Source organism: Charadrius vociferus, unplaced genomic scaffold (assembly GCF_000708025.1).
Source record: "Charadrius vociferus isolate BGI_N301 unplaced genomic scaffold, ASM70802v2 scaffold498, whole genome shotgun sequence".
NCBI lineage: Eukaryota > Metazoa > Chordata > Aves > Charadriiformes > Charadriidae > Charadrius > Charadrius vociferus.
In genome coordinates, this window is record NW_009649588.1 from 1,889,698 (window position 1) to 1,909,908 (window position 20,211).

Genomic DNA, 20,211 nt, shown 5'->3' on the forward strand with positions numbered 1-20,211 from the left:
ATAAATATTTATTAGCCAGAAATAGGAACCAGAGGAACCCAACCAACTCAGTGAAGTTTGGGGCGTAGCTTACTTCATAGTAATGCAAAACTATGCTAACATTAAAAATGCTTTTACCTCATAACACTGAAACAGTGAGTTGTGTACGGAGGAAAAACACCTCCCAGATATTCTTTGAAGCAAGGCAGGCAATCTCTTTAAGTACTGAATTCTCATAAAAGCATGCAATATTTCAGCAATAAGGAATGACAGGGTGTTCATTATCGGTTATTAATGTTTGCCTAAGTGGAGCATAAGGTCCAGGCCTTCGGGGGAGTGCAGAGCTCCCGGCATTGCTTAATTACTGCCTCTTCTTAACCCAGCAATGCCAAGCTCTGATGCGAAGCTCTGCTGTCGGAGACCGGCTGTATTATTATATGAGAGTAATTCTCTTTGGCTGTGAAAAGGAAAAATAATGCATTTGAGAAGGCCATTGCACAGGTGACAGGAGTTAATCAGTTTTTCTCCCCAGATAAACTCCAGACAATACAAGGAATTTGACTGTAACCATCACCTCAACTTGCAAACACTTTGATCTACACCACTACAGTTCTCAGCAGCATCTGGCACAGATTGGACAAAACTTCCAGGAGACAAGACAGAACTTTTTTTCTTTTTTCTTTCCCCCAGAAAAGCTGAAAAGAGGTGGTGCTTTTTCTGGAATAGCCCCTTTTATTTCTTTATTCCACCAAATGTGTCAGTGCTCGAGCAAGCTCATTAGGATGCGCTGGCCTTGCGAAGGGCATTGCTGGAGATAGCAGAGGAAGACACATGGGCAGGATTGCTTATTTACTGAAGGCTGTTGCTACCAGGTGGTGTAGCAGGTACAAGCAAGGCCATATATTCTTTACTACTGCTTTAGGAAAGACAGGTAAGGAAGTGGCCAAGTAGGGAGCTGCTGAAGCTGCTCTCGGGCAGAAGCTCGAAGGATGCCAAGGGCTTTGGGGAAAAGAAAGAGCCCTCATTTTTTCTGTATAAAGCCAGCTCAGCTAATTCACCCTAGATCCAAGGGCAGTGGCTCCCAGGTTCCCCCTGCCCACTCCGGAGACATTTAATTTCACAGATAGAGACTTTACTTGGAGACATTTCAACCCTTACGTGCATAAGAGGCTGAACACAACCTACCCGAGAAGACCTCACACTGAACCAGAATTAACCATAAACTCCAAAAAAAAAAACAATAGAGGCGAAAATATTGTAATGTGTGACTGTAAGGTATAGCTGTTACACTGCAATATCATAATTCCTTATGTAAGTGTGGTGGGGTTTTCGATAGGAAGATGCTATGGCTACTTCTCCCAGGTGAATGTGTGCCTTTATTTTAATACCTATTCAACAGCTAATCAAATGCATTACGATTGCAGACAAGAAAAATCATGGAAGGCAGACTGTTAGCAATAAATCATAAAAAATAAGGGGATCTAATAAGCCTCCATTAACAATGTGACCTTCTATTTATTTGTTTATATTCTGTCTACAGAAAATGTGATGCTGGACTGGGGATGGCTTAGGACAACCTTCTGGCATGAAGACAGCTACAAAGCACAAAATACAAAACATGAACTCAGAAAGAAACAAGAAAAAAACCAACGTTTTCTTGGCATCAACAAGAAGCTCTTTATTTTTCCTCAAGTTTTCTTTTCTAAAAAAAAAAAAAAATTGGAACTAAGACATTTGCAGAAATGAGACAAACTTTCTCTTCAGGTGACAATATTCAAGCAAGCATGTTGTTTTATTGAATTTAAATTGAAAGAGAAAAAAAAAAGAGAGATTTGGAATGGGATACAGAATCAGGAAAACTGAGAAACTGTGAACTCTGAAAGAAAAAAAAAACTCCTTAAAACTGTGAACTGAGAAGTGGATGGAAATACCATTTAAACCCCTGATTACACCCTGTGTGTTCTTAAGGAGACAACATCATCTTTGCTAACTCGACGGTATTTAGGGAATGGTTTACAACATAACTTTTATTATAATCTCTTAAGAAAAAAACCCGAAATATTTAATTAGCTGTGACTTTACCATTTCTGTTCAGATGTCTTATTGCACCTTCTTTTTCTAGACAGCGCAGATGTATTCGCAGCCAGCAGTCAAGGGCAGGAAAGATTTCTTTCCTTAATAATCTTTTTATTTGCCACACCCAATAAAATCCTTGTAGGGAAAAAGAATCAACACAACTTCCGATCAATACCTAAAGCCTAACAGACAGTAATTATCAAAATAAAGAGGAAATCCCATATTGGGCTGCGTACCTACCCATTAATCAAAGCAACAGAAAATATCTGCAGCGTTGCTTTTCTAAAGTAAGACAAAAGATGCCTCCTTGGGTTACACTTTGAACAGGCTATAATCAAAAGAAAGAGAACCAAGACTAACTAAGCCCCAGGAAGCCGCATTGTCCCTTTAACCCACAGTATTCCCCATTTCCCATTAGTACTTAACATTTTTCACGATGTTGTGACTGCTATTATTTCATTTAACACTGGTTAATCTGTATCTGAGGTATATGGAAACCCTCTAGATGATAAGATTGGACAGGTTCCAGCGTTGGCAGTTTCCGAGCGCGCACGCACTCGGTGTGTTTTGATCCTTCCAGGAGCTCCCTGTTATTCGGACTGCCTGCCAATTCGTTCTTGGAGCAGCCTCTCGCTCAGCTCCCACAGGGCCGCGGCCGTCGCGCCGCCCTGCGCCTCCTCCGACGGCAGGCAGCGGCAGCAGTTGTTGAAGTACATCCCTCCCAGCCCCTCCAGCTCCGCAGCCGTGGCGCAGTAGACAGTTGTGGCAGCTCCTTGTTGCTGGAATTTAAAAAAAGAGAGAGAGAGAAAACCTATGTAAATATATAGAGATGTTTTACGGTTGTAATTTTGACTGCCGTCCTTTGAAGCTGTGCATCTGATGAACGCATGGGTGGGAAGCATCACAGCTGACAGGGTGACCTGTGTGGTGACAAGGCTGAAACACGGCGGAAGGCGCTGCCTGCCTGTCCGCTGGCCACTTCCCAAAACACACCTTAGCAAGGTTTTGGTTTTTTATTTTTCTTTTCCTCTTAGAGCAAAAGAAAAGACAAAGACACTCCCGAACCCCAGCCCCGCTCTCGCGTCTTTTCCCCCTTTGCAATAACACCCGGGGGCTCAGCGGCAGGGAGGGTCCGGCAGGGTCTGCCCAGGCAGTGTTTGAAACAGGGATGGTTGAGGCAGGTTTAAAAGCAGCACCCCAAAACTTCCCGCTTTCCCTTTGCAACGCAGCGAACACTGACGGCACCCCACGGGCACCCCCGTGTCCCGATCCCCACGGCAGTGCAGGCTGACACGCAGAGGGAGCCGCTCGGTTTGGGTTTTTCAACCCCTTGTACAAAATTAACCTGGGCACTCCAATTAAGACCTATCACGGAAAGTGCAATCGGGATCAGTGCCAAACCTGCCCGTATATCTTTGATCAACGGTTTCGCTGTGGCAGTTGTCACCGCTGCCTTGTAAGGATGTTTATCTGCTGCAGGCAGAGAGGCGTTCTGATTTTGCAGACACACGAAGCTTTCCAGTGGTTTTTTTGTTTTGTTTTGGGTTTTTTTGTTCTGTAACAACCATTTCTCACGTCTTATAATGCTTTAAGAAATGGAGCAGGTAGATTAGAGGCTTTTGTGGATCAGGGTTTCTTTTTCTTAATACCAAGTGAACTCATGTTCAAAGGGGAAGAATGGGTTTCTCTGAATTTCTCTAAGGGAAACCTGGAGATTGAGGCCACAGAGGGGACAAGCACCCCAGCACCGGTGAAGGGCTACTCCCCGGCACGGATTAGAAGTGCAATGCCATAATAGCTGTAGAGAGGACAAGAAGCCAGCTTGCCTTGTAAACTATAATTAAAAACAATAGGTGAGAGCGCATAGCAAGACACAATGCTAATTTAAAACCAATACAGTTTATCTGGCATCTTATGATTATTTATGTACATCTTAGTCCTTTCTCTGGTAACTCATTATGAGCTGATAGGAATCAGAATAAAGAGGCTGCCAAGTATGGGTGAAAAAGTAAGCGAAGAGAAATTAGATGTTGCCACATTAGGATAATTTAATGGGGAAAGAGAACAGGCTTCAGTCTCTTGTGATTTTCCTCCAGTTCTATCTTTCTGACCTTTCATTGCCACAGCCAAGGAAACTCAGGGTGCTGATAGGGGGTCAACCTGCAAGAGACCTCTGCTTTACATTCTCATCCTTCAAGGGCAGCAAGCAGTCTAAAAAGCCCCAATTCTCCTTAAATGAGGTGTCTCGATTTTCTAACTGCTAAGAAAGACATATTTGTTTGCAATACATGCATTTTTCTCAGAAGATGGGATTAAACTGATAATGACGACTCCGCAGCTTAGAAATGATCTCCCATCACAAGGTAAACCAAAACTGTCTGTATTAAGTATTTTGAAAGGCATATATTTATCAACAGACCAAAATATTTTTAAAGTTAGTATAATGCAGAGTAATCCTCTTATTAAACCAGTATCTTTTTTTAAAAGAGAGAAAGTATCTTAAAGGCGGTAGCAGAAATGGAAGAGAGTTCTACTAAAAGTAATATTAATAGAGAACAATAAAATTCCTATGCTCATTCGAACTATCCTATAAAGCTCCACAGCACAGGTATGATCGCCGTATTCAGCTGTTTAGAATGATTCAAAGCCCCTGAAAAGTATTATTAGTTTTTTGCAAGCAATTCAACTCGACTTTTATTAGAAAGGTAAAATTAAACTGAATTGTTCAGTGCAGAGCGAGAGCCCTTAAGCTATTGCTGAAAAGCACCCGTCCAGCCAAGCTAAACTCAGGCTAGCTCTAAGAGAATTCAGCTAATTCACAAATGGAAGTTTATCGGACCAGTCTAAAATCCAAAGCAAACAATAATTTATCTTTTCAAATGAGTCAAATTTGACGACTTTTAAACAAAACTCTCAGCAGGCAGAAAAAAGTCCCATAGTATAACAGCAGTGCTTTATACCTCGAACGTTGACACAACCTAGACTCCAAAAGAAGAGAATAGTTTTCCCTGTGAGAGCGTAGGATATTTACTTTAAGCGATAAAAGATTATGTGGCTGGAAGCCCAAAGCACTTTATCTCGCAATGCCTCCAGTGTTTCACTGAGAACTGGATGTAAGCAATGCGCCATTTGCTTTTTTGGCTGTGTATATCTTTACTTCTTTCTAAATATTTCAATCATGTTGGCTGTTTTGGAAGAAGAAAGTTCAATGGTTCTAGCATTGAAAGAAAAGTACCTTTCTTAAGGGAAATGCAGTCATATTTATCCCTTTGTTGACAGAGGGTAAAGCTTTAATAGCTCAAAATAATAGACATACACGGACTCATTAAGCCTAGGAGGTTCCTTCAGATGGCAAAACTATGAAACAGAAGGTAAATCCCAGATTCTCAAAGCCAGTTAAGGATCTAATTTCCTTTGGTGAATGTGAGCTGGTTGCATTCAGACATGTGAGGATCCAAGTGACTTGCCCAAGGACAGAGGGGAAGGAGTATCGCAGAATCACAGGAATCAAATCCCACTTTGGGTCGGGAGGGATGTCAGGAGGTCTCTAGCCCAACCTCCTGCCCAAAGTGGGATGCTCGGGAGTCCCGTATATGCCATGCTGAACGGGAAGGTCCCCAAGGGACAAACTCCTCCTTTCCACCTGCGAGTCAGACAGCACAAACCGCCGGGAAGAGCCAGAGCTGCAGATAACTGCAAAATGCCTGCACTGCCAGCCATGCCTAGCCAGGCTGAGAAACCGCTTAGTTTCTCAGTAAATATTGTTTATCCCTTATGAACACAGTCTTCTGAATGACATCTTTATACATTGGGCCTTATGACAGTTTAATAACAAGTTTTAATTTTTTTGCTCATCAGCTTTCCTGTTCACATATCATCGGCATACGACAGCAGAGGATGTTAGAGAATCTAATTAGTAAACAATTCCATACTGCTGATACAAGATGAAACATTCTTAAACCGATAAAAAGAGCACTTTAATCACTGTTGAATGACTTTCAATGCCAAGCGGTTTGTGCCATGTCAGAACATAATTTGAAGAAGATTAGAGTACTATATAAAAGAATTAATGTTAACAACTTCGTTAAAAAATGTCTTAAACAATGAGCCTGTCAGTTGTCACAGGCTCTCCCTGATCTATTGTGATTAACACCCCCCTCCCCAACAAACTTCAACTGATAAACAATGCTAAAAGCTCTGGGCAACCTAAACATGGGGGTTTTTCCATACGGCCGCCAGTTGTCCAGGGTGCTAATCACCAGGGCTGGGGGTCAGCCTTCTTTAACCTGCAACAAAGGCAGCGGGCTGCAGCGATGAATACACAGGATAAAGAATTTGTGAGAAGCCCAACTGAATCTTTAATCATGCCTCAGTGCCATTTCCGATCCAGTCAAACATTTGAAAGCTGCTAGGCAAGCACCACGCTATCAATCTTTCTAGCGTACGTAAAATTACCCGGGAATCTTGTTTTGGATTAAGTTGAAGAGTGTCTTAGTAATAAGGGTTCATCATTCTCTTCCGCAAATCATTTGTCAGTTTTGTAATACAATCTTCAACCGCAGCAGGGTGGGATTTATACAGCAGTTGCTGTTTATTTATAGTTAAGGCTCAAAGATCTAAATTATCCATCCTTCCAAAATCCTTTGTTGAGATGAAAATACTAAGTAGCTACTAGTTCATCGGCATTTATATCATAACTGCTAGCTGTCAATTTGTAACTGATGGCACTGAATACAAATTAATATTGAATATCTTAACAGTAAAAGAAAAGGGCTTCTTGATATACGGTATACGGTAAAACCCTCATTAATATATGCAATGCATCCGTTAGTACTCTAAGATACCATTTATGTTCCTGATAAGAAAACATATTACACAGTTAATGTTTAGTTTTCAGATTTGTCTACTTTCAAATGCATGTTTATTTTCTAAAATTAGATTCCTGTTCGAAGCAGGTTTGCGTATCAAGCATATAAATAATAGAAACAATGCCATAACTTATCTGTGTACTTATCAACTAGAAATGAATAAGATCCACTCCGAACTCTGTTGAGGGCACACAGGTAGCATTAAACATTGCCTGCCAGTGAGATGGGAATCAGCTTCTTTTAAAAGGAAGGGTTCCCTTTCTTATGAAAAATGAAGGAGAAAGGCCAGTTATCTTGGTAGCCTGAGGTTAAGTTTAGCAGAGTGCATTTTAAAAGATGGCCAGTGGGAAGAGGTGAATTCCAAAGGACAAGAGAGGCGAGTATCTGTGACAAGGGCCAGATTCAAAGCAAGCAGCTCAAGTGAAATAAAAAGGCGAGCGCTTCCTTAAAACTCTTCAGGCTCTTCCTCTTATTCATCTCAGGACGATGAGACAAAGCCAACACATCCTTAACACAGGAATAGGAGATCCACACAATGGCACTGTGACCACACCATGTACAGCGGAATAACTCATTACACAGCAGTGAGAAGATGAGGTAGTCTGAACATATTCCAGAACACAAAACCAATGGGGTCTACCATGCCTTTCTTGTGCCTCTAAAAAGCACCCTGAAGACTTCAAACCTGTTCTGCTAGAGAGGGAAATACTCTCCACCCGCTACCTTCAGCAATGGCCACTTCCTGATTTGATGTGAAATATAAGATCTCCTTGGAGTAACAAACAAAATGATACAGAGCCTGCTTCCACAATGACCAGTTCCAAATTGCCCAAACCAAACCGTAAAGCTACAGCTGCAATTCTATATTCCTCCAGCCCCATCTTCACCCGGTGTAAATCAGCCCAGGTCTGTCGAGTTCTCCGAGGTCCCACAGATTTGCAGTTCTGAGGATCTGCTCCGTTGCTTGTGGTAAGCCTGGGGTGACACTCAGGGCTGGAGGGACACGCTGCCCAGCTGCTGGGTGAGTGCCCATCCAGCTGGCCAAGCTGGGGACTGTTGGGGACGGGCGGCCCGCAGTGGGCTGCAGAGCCACCGCTCCAGATTGCAGCTCAGCAGCTGAGATTTGGCTTACCTCCTGGAAGAAAACCACCCTCAGAATGCATTTGTTTCTTTCGGGGTTTGCTAGCAACCCCCAGCTGGGATGGTGGTGCACAGTCTTGTCAAAATATACTTATTCCTCTCTCTTTAACATTAAAAAGTTGCAGCAGATGAGTTGAATAGGTAGTTTTTCCCATCAAGTCTTTGTAAACCACACAGAGTGCAATGATGGTTGGACTTGATAATCTTAAAGGTCTCTTCCAACCATAACGATTCTATGACCTCTTCAAAAAAAAAACCACTACCAAGTCTAAAACCCTCATGCCCTCATTCAACCTCCAGGATTCCCCAGTGTCTGAAGTGCTTTTAGGAGCAATCTTAAGAGCCATTTAGGTGGTATTAGCCCCAGGTGAAGCCAGTTGAAGCTGAGGGACCTACTTCTCACCATCAGGTGTTATTTTGCTCCTTTTCTTACCCGGGTAGCTCAGTGCTGTGAGGGACTGTCACTTTTTGTACAATGCAGTGAACAAATTTTAGTCTTGCGTGTGAGATGACCGGACAACTGTTCAGTTCCTGCTGCAGTCCTCTTACTCAGAGCAATCCCAGATGCACAGTTATCTTATGACTAACACTCAGAATATGTATGTATTAGTCTCCCATAAGAAAATAGGATTCCCTGATTGCTTTTTCGGCAAGGAAATATGAAATTGAGACCTGCCTTTGCTAGTTTGGGTGAGTATGATAAACTGAAATCATATCTGCAGCTAAAAAAATAAAACTTTGGAGCTGCCAAATATGATCTAAGAAACAAATCAGGCTCAGTTGACTTCAGGTCCTATCTCCACCCAAGTGCCAGCAGGAAAACATGACCTGAACTGACTCTGTAATTACAGTCTTTTCAAAAGTCTCACCGAACCACATCTAAACCAGAGATTCTCAACCACCTCCCCTTCCCCCATGACCACATTTAAACCAGCAAAGCATCTCTTAGAAGATAATACAACGGATAAACCAGAATCTATAAGGTCTGCTTTTTTCCCTCTGATGTACTCCTTTTTCAATTAATTCCCAACTACAAAGACTCAAAACTCCATCAGCTTCTCTGCTTGCAAAGCATAGTTGGTTTCAAGCTGTAACTTTTCTTAGCGTCATTAAGACCCTTACACATTTACAGTATTCTTTACATACATTACAGAAGATAAATGTGCTCTGTTCTTTGAGTAAGGAAACTGCAGTAGTTCACGAAAGAGGATTTGTTTTCAACTGTTGAGGCATTAAGACCTAGTGATTATTTCAACTATTCAGTATATGCAGCTATATTTAACTTACATCCTGGGTTTTAACTTTGCAAAAGAAAATGTGTCCGTTGTAATAAATGTATTTTGATAATGCACCATGTTGTTTGTGTTATGCAACACCCCATATGTTCTCAATTATGGCAATGATAGTGCTTGAAAACTTCCAACCTCCAACATCCAGTGTCAAACAGATTGTCTGCAATCATTCCACGGGAGAAAAAAACCCTACTATACAGGACGTCAAGTCAGGAGAACTGGGTTGGTTTTCTCTTTTTGACTTTTACTTCCCCAGTGAACTTGGACAAGTCACTTCAACTCCATGTACCTCACTTTTCCTAGCTGTAAAATGGGGAGAGTACTATTATTTACCCACCTCACAGGGGTGTTGTGAGGACTAGTTCAGATTTATGGAGTGCTTTCACACTTATTGCTGAAAAGCACTGTGTAAGTATGAAGTGTTACATTATAAACCGTTGTTAAAATGTGTAGAAGATGTAGAAGAACCAGATTGGCAAAACAGCTGACAAAAATGTAATTACCTTTTAAAATCATGCATATTTTTCTCTATTGTATAAACTTAATTCTTTAACCTGTGAATCTGTCTGCTACACCGGGCCCTATTCCAGTCTCTTCCCTCTCTCACCCTGTTTCTTTTTGCCCAGCTCACGGAGAACTTGGTAAAACTCTTGTTAACCAAAACACCATTTAATTCTTCAAAAATGGATGCTTTAGAGGCAACCAGCTCTTAAAGGGTGATCCATGGGTTCATCTCTGCTCCCCTTTGCATATGCTAGAGAGAACCACCGTTGCATACTGGGGGTGGGATTCAGTTGCTTAATACGGGTCTTACGACATCTGAGCCGCCTTAGGATATCCCGCGTGCTCTACAGCTGTCCTCCAGAAGGGCACATATTTCCCAGGGGTCCGGTATTGTATTTGCCAGCCCCTCAGAGACAGCTCAGACAAAACCATACAATGTTTAAGACAGCACCAGACACCTCCGTCTGTGCAACCCCATCGCTCTTCACCGCAGCGCCTGGAAGGGAGCTGGTTCCCACAGGAACCACCCTTCCTTTCCCCAGTATCTTTTTAAAGTCCACAATCAGCTGCTGAAAATTGTTTCAGAGGCTGACACAGAGCTATCTTAAGCATCAAGAACTTGAATGAAGCATATGGCTTTACCCTGCTCCACCGGCGTTTGGGTGGCAGGAGCAGCAGCACGCCGTGCAGGCCGCTCGCCCTGGCCGCTTTACCCACAGCGCACCTCCACACCCATCGCTTTGGCATTTCCTTCTCCTGCCCACTGAAGTCCCATTCACTCCTGGTTTACACTTTTAAGGCATCATTGCTCCATTGAAGTGGCAGTTTTGAACACTGCACGCAAACTGCTACGATCCAGTATTGCTTTTCTTGTCTTCTCGCAGGCCGGTACGGAGCAGTGGTGCGATACTGTGCGCTCCTGCTCATTTCTGGATTTGGGAAAAATTCCCAAGGCAAATTATCAATCTTCATTTCAGAGAGTAACGGGGTAAGGGTGCGATCAGGTTGACCATATTACGTTGCTGTCCATTGCTTGCCCCCCACCCTACGTGCCAACACTGGCCGGTGGAGTGAGCAGCAAAGAGCACTAAGGAACAGTCCTTCGGCATCACAGCAGCACGACCGGGAGCTGATCATACCTGAAAATCTCTGCCACTCTCTTTCTGAGATTTTACAATGTGCATTTATATAAACGTGAGTCCTATCATTACTTTCGGCCACTGTCAAAAACGGAAATCCTATGGCGGACATTGGGAATCCTCCTGAGATACATATCCTGCCAGCTGAGGGCGGATTCTTCCAGGCATGGGTAATTTGAAGAGTTGGGCAAACAGGTTGTTGACAATAAACATATCCTGCCAAAAAGACAGATTAGATACGCTGCTGCAACTAAATCATCAGAATAGGGCTGGCTGGTGTTTGGGCATACGTAGATGAGAATTCATTGAAATCACTTCTGTTATTAACTTACGCTGACTTGAAATGTTTTGGTTTTGCTGTACTTAACTTTAATTATAGATATACTTTATATAAATGTATGTATACATACAGTTCTGTATATGCTGTATATATTTAAATAGCTTTTTAATACTATTACTAGTCAAAATTTAGACTTTTTCATATGCAGTATTTCAAAGAATGTCATCACGATACTGACATTTGGCTTCCTCCTTCGTTGCACAGATAATATTTTAGACTGACTTTTATTTTAGATACGAGTGAAAAAAAAACCCAACCCACACAACGCAATGGATTTCAAGCAAGTGACCTTTTGGGACAAACATTAAACAAGCTGTTTGTTTAGGTTTTAAAGACTAAGATTGTTTTTCATCTGTTGATACACACACACACATCTGCACACACACACACACAGACACACACGTTTCAGTAACACGACGCGTTGAAAAACCACAGGGTGTTATGATGGGGACATATCATGGTAAGAAATTAACTGCTAACTCTGTCTTCCAGAAACTAATTAAGCGAATGTATTTTGCAATAATACAGATCTAGCAAACAGGCCTCTAAAGTCTAGGCTTCGAGCTGTAAGCCAGGCACTCCTGTATTATGTATGTGTGATTTTCATAGATAGCCTGCTGTAAAGTGTGCCCTGTTAGTGCATCTTTCAGGCTCAAAGACACTGGCCTTGTTAATATTTCATTTAGTACATACTGTAGAGTCTCATTTATATTACTTCTATAATTAATGGTGATAGCTTAGGCACTGCCTTTACAAGGAGAGATCCCTGTATGTTGGTCGATGGATAATGAGAAACAATAGATATTTCATTCACCAGCAGCTTGTTGCTAGTTAGTAGGAAATTATCGTGTGTACTGTTGCTTTAATTGCCAGGGTAAATAATGCTGCCGCTGTGTTAGTGAACATTTTAAAGCACTTGATGCAAATAGACTAGAAACAAAACACAAAAAAAATTACCTTTATTATGCTACACCTTAGCATAGGGAGTTAAAAAGGTATGTCTTAAAGCATTTGCGTTCTATCATGCAAATATATCTTAATATGCATGTGCTGACTATTCAACTACTGTATTTTAGGAAATACAATTATGCTGCCTTTCTCTTCTCCTATGTAGACTGTAAATAACTGTAGATCTTTCTCTTGTTTTCCTATGTAAATATATGTAAATACTAACAAGCTATGCATGCTGATATTCTAGGCAATTTCAGGTACTTTTATAATCTGAAGGCATGTACTTGAATTGGTTTGTTTAAAAAAAAACACAACTCTCTCAAACCCTTTAAAGCTCATTAGAAATTAAAGATTTCTTATTAGACTGGTTCCTTCAATCTCAGTCGCTTCTTTTGTTTATTTTTTTTTTCCCCCGCTTTGTCCACGTGGTGTCCCAAGTCCCGTCGGTAAGGATGCATACTCCAACGCTCTTTTCTCCAAAGCCTGGAGTCCCATCTCGGGATGTGGTTCACTCCCCGACCGAGGAGGTGCACCATTTAGATTCAACACTATCCCCGTTGGTAAAACCTCAAGCGGGACTGGGAGAGGGGGGAAGCCTATCCCCTTCGCTCTGACCTCTCCCTCTGTTCAATGATGTTTTCTATTTCATTTTCTCAGCCCATAATCCATCAAGTAAGGATCTAATACCGCCTGGTGCCAGGACTGGGTTTGAGGGCAGATGCCGTCGCAGCCCAGAGCGGTCCCCGTGCCTTTGGCCGTGTCTCTGCTCTTTGGCTGTGCTGCAGTCCGGCTGCTCGCTCAGGCACGCTCCTCTGGTCGAACACACTCTGTGCTTCTCTTCCAGCACGCTCGTGACTTTGACAGACTGTGAAAACAATTTGATAAATAGCTTGATAAATTTCCCCATCTCTTCCCTTCAGTGCAGTAACACTGTTTGTGGGAACCTTTCAATTGAAGGAGTGTGAACAAAAATGAAATTACCTGAGCTTATAAATCAAGTCACCTCCTGCATACAAATTTGGAGGCAAGGTTTCAATTTAGCTCTCTCCTTCCATCTTTTTTTGTTCTTGTAATAAATGAAGGTTCCTATGAGGAAAACGGCAAGAAGAAAAGAGATGCATTTATCCCCCAATACGGTAAGGAGGGGGGAAAAAATCCCCTCTGCATTATCTATGGAAACTAAATGCAATGACAACTTTGTAATCGAAAGAAAACTGCTTTCATGTCTGCAGATGCTCTTTCCAGAGTAGATGTGTAAGAATAAACACATTAATTGACAGGATCTTCATGACTTTTTAAGTTCCTCAAACTTAGTTCAGTGTCTGGGGAAGATCTCTTTCCAGTCCTTGAAGACTCTTTTAAGATGAATGTTTAAAAGCTGAGCTGACATGGGCATTATGTTCAAGTGCAAGCTGTACTATTCTTTAATAGAGGGCGTAGAAATGGTTCATAGGATTATTATCTTTCTACAGACAAAACCCATTACCTTCACACTAGGAGGGAAAAGCTAGTTTTTAACTTATATAAAACAGAATCAATTATCAATATCTTTGCATGGTTTCCCGGCTCTGCTGGAGAGCAGTCGCAGAGCTAAACGCACAGAGCCATTTGGCAAAAGGGCTCCTTCCTGCGCCGGGCTTCTTGTTACACTGTTCATTTAATAAAATCACATCTGCAGAAGAAAAAAATAAGTGGCAACAATTTGTATGCAGGGCTTCCACCTTGAATGTCACGAGAGGAGACAGGAATCACGTTTGCAGACTGATCGCCTGGCTACTGTTACTTTAGACTACTTCCCAGTAAAAAGTGAATAAGCGAATAAAAAGCAGTCATCGACGCAAAGTCAAATGAGGTGGCAAACAGCGGTACAGGTCAGAGCATCCATACAGCGTGTTGTCTTTGGTGTGGAAGAAAAGCGCTCCTTCAGCAACCTCTGCCATATAATCCTTACCATCCAGCCTCTGAATAATCCTTTTGTTGGCTTTACCAGTGGCTTGTCACAGATGCTTATGTTTCCAGTGAGAAAAGGAAAGCCGGAAGGGTAGCGGTGGCTTTTCATGGTGAAAAAGTCCACACATGCCCGTCGCTTCTTAAACTACTACAAATAAATCTCATGTTTTTCAATAGACAATGTCTACTCCAACTCTGTGTCCCTCGGCAAAGAGACCAATAAGTACATTAGCCATCCTTGAAAACAGTGTCCCCAGCTACTTCACTAGCACATGCAAACTCAGATGCACGTGCAGGTGCAGTATGTGCAATGTATGTAAAACATAATACTCTAGAAGCTAGTAATTGTATTTGGGAAGGAAATGTTCATTATTAGACCCTTATCTGTTTATCCCATTCGCGAGATCTGCTTCTACAAAGTGCATAATGATAAATGGCACATTTGCAAATTATCTTCTGAGTGCTGATGAGAAATCAGCAACCTGCGAGTTACCGTGACTTTGAATGAGTACACTCCACTGCAAGTCTCGCTTGCCGAGATGCCTGCCAAACGAGTGCATTAGTATATTAGGAATCTAATAAATTGACTAACAAGCATTTGATGAAAAATAGCTGTACCATCCGTTACAGTTATCATCACAGCCAACAAGGCTACTGGGGTTGAGATTTCGAAGGCACCAGCTGCTGATAAAAGAGATGTCGCCACACCGTGCCACGCTCTCAGCAGCATCTACCTGCTAACTGTGCATCTTAAACCCTCAGCAAGACATAGGATCTCCTTTACTTAAGCTTCTCCATGACACCTATGAGGATTTAAGCCATTGCAGCTTTACTCAGTCTTGTCTGCTCCTTTCCCACTGCAGAAAGTCGGATGCTGGGATGGCGGAGAAAACTCCTCTGACAATCCAGCACTGAATGAGTTTCTCCGCCTGGGAAGGAGCTGGAGGAGACACATTCCGTTATACGGCTCAGCACTGTTCAAACATCTGAGACTGCTTTCACGTTCACAATCTGTAAACTTTAAGCTTGTTAATTATGATCACAAACATGAGGCCAAAGGGCCAAGAAGGCTTTGGCTATGTTCACATTCAGCGGATAGGCACTGCGTTATTTAATGTCATGCAATCAAATTAGTTTCAGGAGTGGCTCGGGGTCCTACTTCTAACTCAGGGTCTGAGTGGAAAAATTAAAAGCCAGGAAATAAACCTTCATACAGCACTTCACCTACGTCAATCACTGCTTTGCTGGATATTTAAGAAGCCCAACTCCTTCCATGAGTAAAACCAACAATCCCCTCTCATGCAAACATCCTCCCTGCCGGGGAAGGCACAAGCCCCCGACACCTTCAAACCCGCAGGACCTGCAAACCTGACGCAGGGTAAATAAAAGCTGAGGGTGAAGTGTGTCCGGAGCCCGGTGGGAAGGTCTGGTCGCTCTCCCCGCAGCCCTGCACGGCCCACCCGAGGCACTGTGGGTGCTCGCCACTCCTCCCACCGGCGCCGGGAGAGGATGGCACATGGTAGATCGCAGCTACGCTCTGTCCTGGCAAAGCCTGCGTGAGCAAATTATGTCTTTTCAGGCTAATTAATTCTAGTAAGAGCAATATACCCTTACATTCAAGTTTCAGAAACCTTCTGCGTGCCACTTAATTTGTTTAAAGTAGAGAGGAACCCAATTCATTATAAATGCCCATTTATAATCTGCCAACAAATCCCAGCAAACACTTTAAAACTACACACGCATAAGAAAAGCTCCTTCTGTACCTCCCCAAATTATGTTTCTGCTTTTACCTGAGACATTTGCAAGATCCCCCAACTCTGTCAACAGTCGCTCTCCCGTTTTGTTTAGCTTATCATCAACAGACTCTGCTTTTGTGAGTGGACAAGTCATTTGAGTGTGCACCACGGTTATAATGGCCTGACTGACAGCTCAGCCAGATAAACACGAGAGAATAACAGACGTAGGAACAATCTGGGTATTCATTTTGTCCGTTCAACCGGGTTGAAAGGATTTGCCAGCCAAGGGCACAACACTTCAGGCTAATTTGCTCAGCCGAAGCACTGCCAGAGTGTAAGGCGGCAAGCAGATGACTGATGTTGGGGAGATCGGCGTCCCCAGATGAGGTACTTATTATTCACCTCTGCCTCACGGGAAATGAAAGCACTATTTATTCAAAGCATCCATTTGAAAGAGGAAAACATATAGAAATGAACTTTGTTACAAAACTTGAACCCTTCTCACCGCTTTCCTGCTTCTGCATTAATTCCGGCTTCTTGTCCTCGTCCTCCTCATCCTGCACACCACAGCATTTCTCTCCCCTTGCTGCTTCCTTCCCCCCATACATTTGCTTCTCCTTTCCTTCTCTCATACTTTCCTTCGCCTTGTCTCCCGCTTTGCAGTTTTGATCCTGTATCTGACACCGGGTACCTTTTCTTTCCCATTCATCTCCCATTTTAATGCCGTACCCACTCAGCTTTGCAAACCTCAGAGGCTCAACTTTATTTTCACAGTGTCTGGTATAGAAGTGGGTGCCCAGGATACCTGAGCTGTCTCTCACACACGACACACACTCTGCTGTCTTTTGGCCGATATTAGCCCCATATCCCGACAGGAGCTACGTGCCAGCCAAGCGCCGCATCAGCCACCGCTCCATTGTGGAGCCAGGCAACACAGCACCAGTGGAACGATGACGATGGTCCTTGGTAAGGAAAGTTGTCTCTTGCACGTTTTAAGCATCTTGTGTTTAGAGCGACAAGCCACAGGTCCACGTGCTAATCACGTAAAAAATAAGTGATGGGTAGAACAGCCAAGCTTGTACTAAGGAAAGGCAAACAGCGCTCTGACATATTCCCTCAAGCAAGCAAAGAAAATAATAACAGTTTACAGTGGAGGTTTGCAAGTTTGCTCCCATTAATTAAGTTCCATTTTCCAGCACGTTGAGTTTTAAGTCATTTTCTCCAGGATTGATTTCAATAACGCTTTTTTCCCACCGAAGAGCAAAGGCCGAAACCCGCTCTCAGTGACAGCAGCACAACTCTACCGTCTGCGGCGCACGGTGGAGCTGGGACGGGAGGTGTAGCGGTGCCGCGGTAAATCCCCGAGCGTTGCAGGAGGCAGCGTCCCGGAGGAGCTGGGAACAACGGCCCTCGCAGAGGTGACGCACTAACAGCCTCAGACACATCACGGGAGGAATGCAAAGTGCACCTGACATTTCTTTTGATCTACTCCTAAGAAGCATTAAAAGGCACATTAATGTGCTGCTTTAGTGCGTGTTCAATGTGATAGTCGGAGACATAACTGAGCCTTTCACAAAAGTCTAATTGGGGAGAAGAATAAACTTATTGTTTCCTCCTCTGGACGTGCACCCTTGAACATAGGCGGAGTCAACATTTGCATGAAGTATGTTGCTGTTTTGCATTTTAAATCCAGGCATGCTAAACGTAGGTTGAATGATCGCTTTGACTATTATTAGGAAGTCAGTACATGTCCAACAGTAATTTTACAGATGCAGTAACTGATACTGCCCAGCGGCGGGTTATCTTTCTCTAATGCTACCAGACGCTGAAATTCAAACATACAAGTATGTATGTGTATATTTACATACATACATATATAAATTGCTCACTTAAAATATCAAGTGAACGCTAATAAAGTATCTGTGCATACAGCTCCTACAGCTGCCTTTCACGCAATTGTTGCGTATTGCTCACGGAGATGCTCACACACAAATCATATTCACATTTAGTAGCAGAGTTTTGTGCATTGAGCTAATGATACCTCTTGACCTCACCGGACTATGAAGCACCTGTGCATCTCTGTGCTTCCCGTTGCCACATCAAATTTCCTTTACTCTTTGAAGACAACCACACAACGAACAAACTGCAACACCAAAGCAAATAACAAAGAAAAAAGGAATGTAAAAAGAGAACATTCCTACCCACGTTCATCAACAGTAAAATAAAGGGAGCAAAGAAAGTCAGGTGTAAGTTCCATGATCAAGGTAAGGTGAGGAATGATATTACTGGGGCATCCTAAATTTTGCTAATGACCACTTATTCCTTGCTCCTATTTCTATCAGCTTGGGTGCATGTTTGCACATCTGGCCAGACCTACATTCAGCTGAACTCTATTTTCTTCTCTGCACAATGCTCTTTCTTATGTCTGTTAGGTTGATAATTGATGTGTCCCTGATTAGCTCTATGCAACACCCTCAATGTTTTATCTCTGGAAGGATTAGAGGGTTTATGTTGCCTTCTTCATTTGTCTGCAGCACCTCTTTCCAGCCTCAGCTAGGCTCCTTGGATAGCGTTCTGCGCTGCAGTACTAATGATGCCAATACTGTTATACTAAGACACACACCTCTTCAACTCTTTTGGCAAAAGACAGTCTAATCTGCGAGAACCATTAGCTTCCTTTTCTTGAAGCTCTCAATCTAGCCACAAAATCTGTAACGCAAGGGAAGAGGAGGCTGAGAAATGGGAGCCCAGAGAACCTTGCTGCTAACCAAAAAGCATGGACCTGCACTGACAATGCACGCCAAGTCCACTGCAAGAAATCAGTGTGTCCTAATCAAGTTAGGCAGGTAGATAAAGATTTAAAAAAAAAAAAAAAAAAAAGATTAGGGAAGGCAACTGCTCTGGGTACGTAACAGATGGATGCAGAGGTCTTCTGGATCATGCAAATGGAAACCCATACAATTCTGTTCTTTTTGCACGATATTTATAAAACACCGTCAGTTCTTTCTGCTGTTACCAACTCAGGATTAAAGAAAGTCCATTTTCAAGCCCACACAATGCTACGCAGTGCTTCAAAACCATTTGAAGGCTCTTCCTATCCCAGCTTTTGGATGTCCACATTTTTTCTGGACAATAGCATGACTTTCTTCTTACAAACAAACTAACATCATTCCCACCACAAAGATGAAAGACAGTTTTTCTTTGAGCTACTCTGTCTCATGTTCAAGATGGTTTCTGATGAACCCATCTTGAAAAGTGGGAAATGGAGGGAATCCCACTGAAACTTCAATAAATTGTTTGTCCTACGTGAAAAAAATTGAAATACAAACCAAACGTACAAAAACCTCCAGGATTTCAGTGAGAGCACACAAGGATTTCATAGGCACCTCTCTTAAATTATCTCCTTAAATAGACCTTTAAGAAGCAGCCAATGTCAGAAATTTAGCTTTTGCAATATTTGGATCTGTACCTCTTTCCAAAAAACACAGCCAAAGCTTTCCTGAGGGAACACCTAAGACACTCCATCCATGAGCAAGGGCAGAGGAGGCAGCTGAGCACGGCATGTCCCGCACTGCCCAACGGTGGCTGCAGGGAAGGCAGGGGACGCGCTTGTGCTGAGCCCAGGGAGCATCTGGGCTGGAGAGCCGGAGCGGCACGCACCTCCACAGAGTAAGCGTGCACGTGGGCCATCACTCAAAGACAGAAACACATTATTTCGACAGGATACACCTCTCTCCTGCTCCCTCCAGTAGGAGGAATGGAAACGTGTCTGGCTGCTCAGCAAATGCACAGAAGATCCTTTTCAGTCGATACCAGCCAGTTGACTCTATCTCAGTATTTTTCCATTTGCTCCATGCAAGTAAAAATGATGGTCTGTAACAAGATCTCTATCCCCCGTTTTGCCACAATGCCATATCCTTCTAGCAGAATACTTTCTTGACAATAAATTTCTATTAAAGTGCAATGCGCTCTTAAGTGGCATAATCTTTGACAGTTGGCAACATGTGAAATATATTTATGTTCCATCCTAATACTGTATTGGAGCTGTACTATCTAACTCTCCCTGTGTACTTTTGATCACTTTTTTGAGCCTAGTTAGACTGTAGAAGGAAAAATCACTCAGTGGCATAAATGCCACATACCTAAAGGATTTTTAGCTCTCACTTTCTGACAAGTCCAAAAGTGAATTTGCTGCAAAATAATGAACTTAAGTGACCCCTGCTGACTTCTCAAGGA

General features: G+C 42.8%; 1 protein-coding gene across 1 annotated transcript in view; it reads right to left on the reverse strand.

The window, feature by feature from the left end:
* Window positions 1-1,631: 1,631 nt before the first annotated feature.
* The window catches only part of WWOX (WW domain containing oxidoreductase), a 527,431-nt gene continuing 508,851 nt past the window's right edge, over window positions 1,632-20,211 (reverse strand). The window contains exon 8 of the mRNA XM_009890387.1: window positions 1,632-2,834. Coding sequence (XP_009888689.1) covers window positions 2,646-2,834 — 189 coding nt within the window. The 3' untranslated portion in view covers window positions 1,632-2,645. The remainder of the gene's footprint in view (window positions 2,835-20,211) is intronic.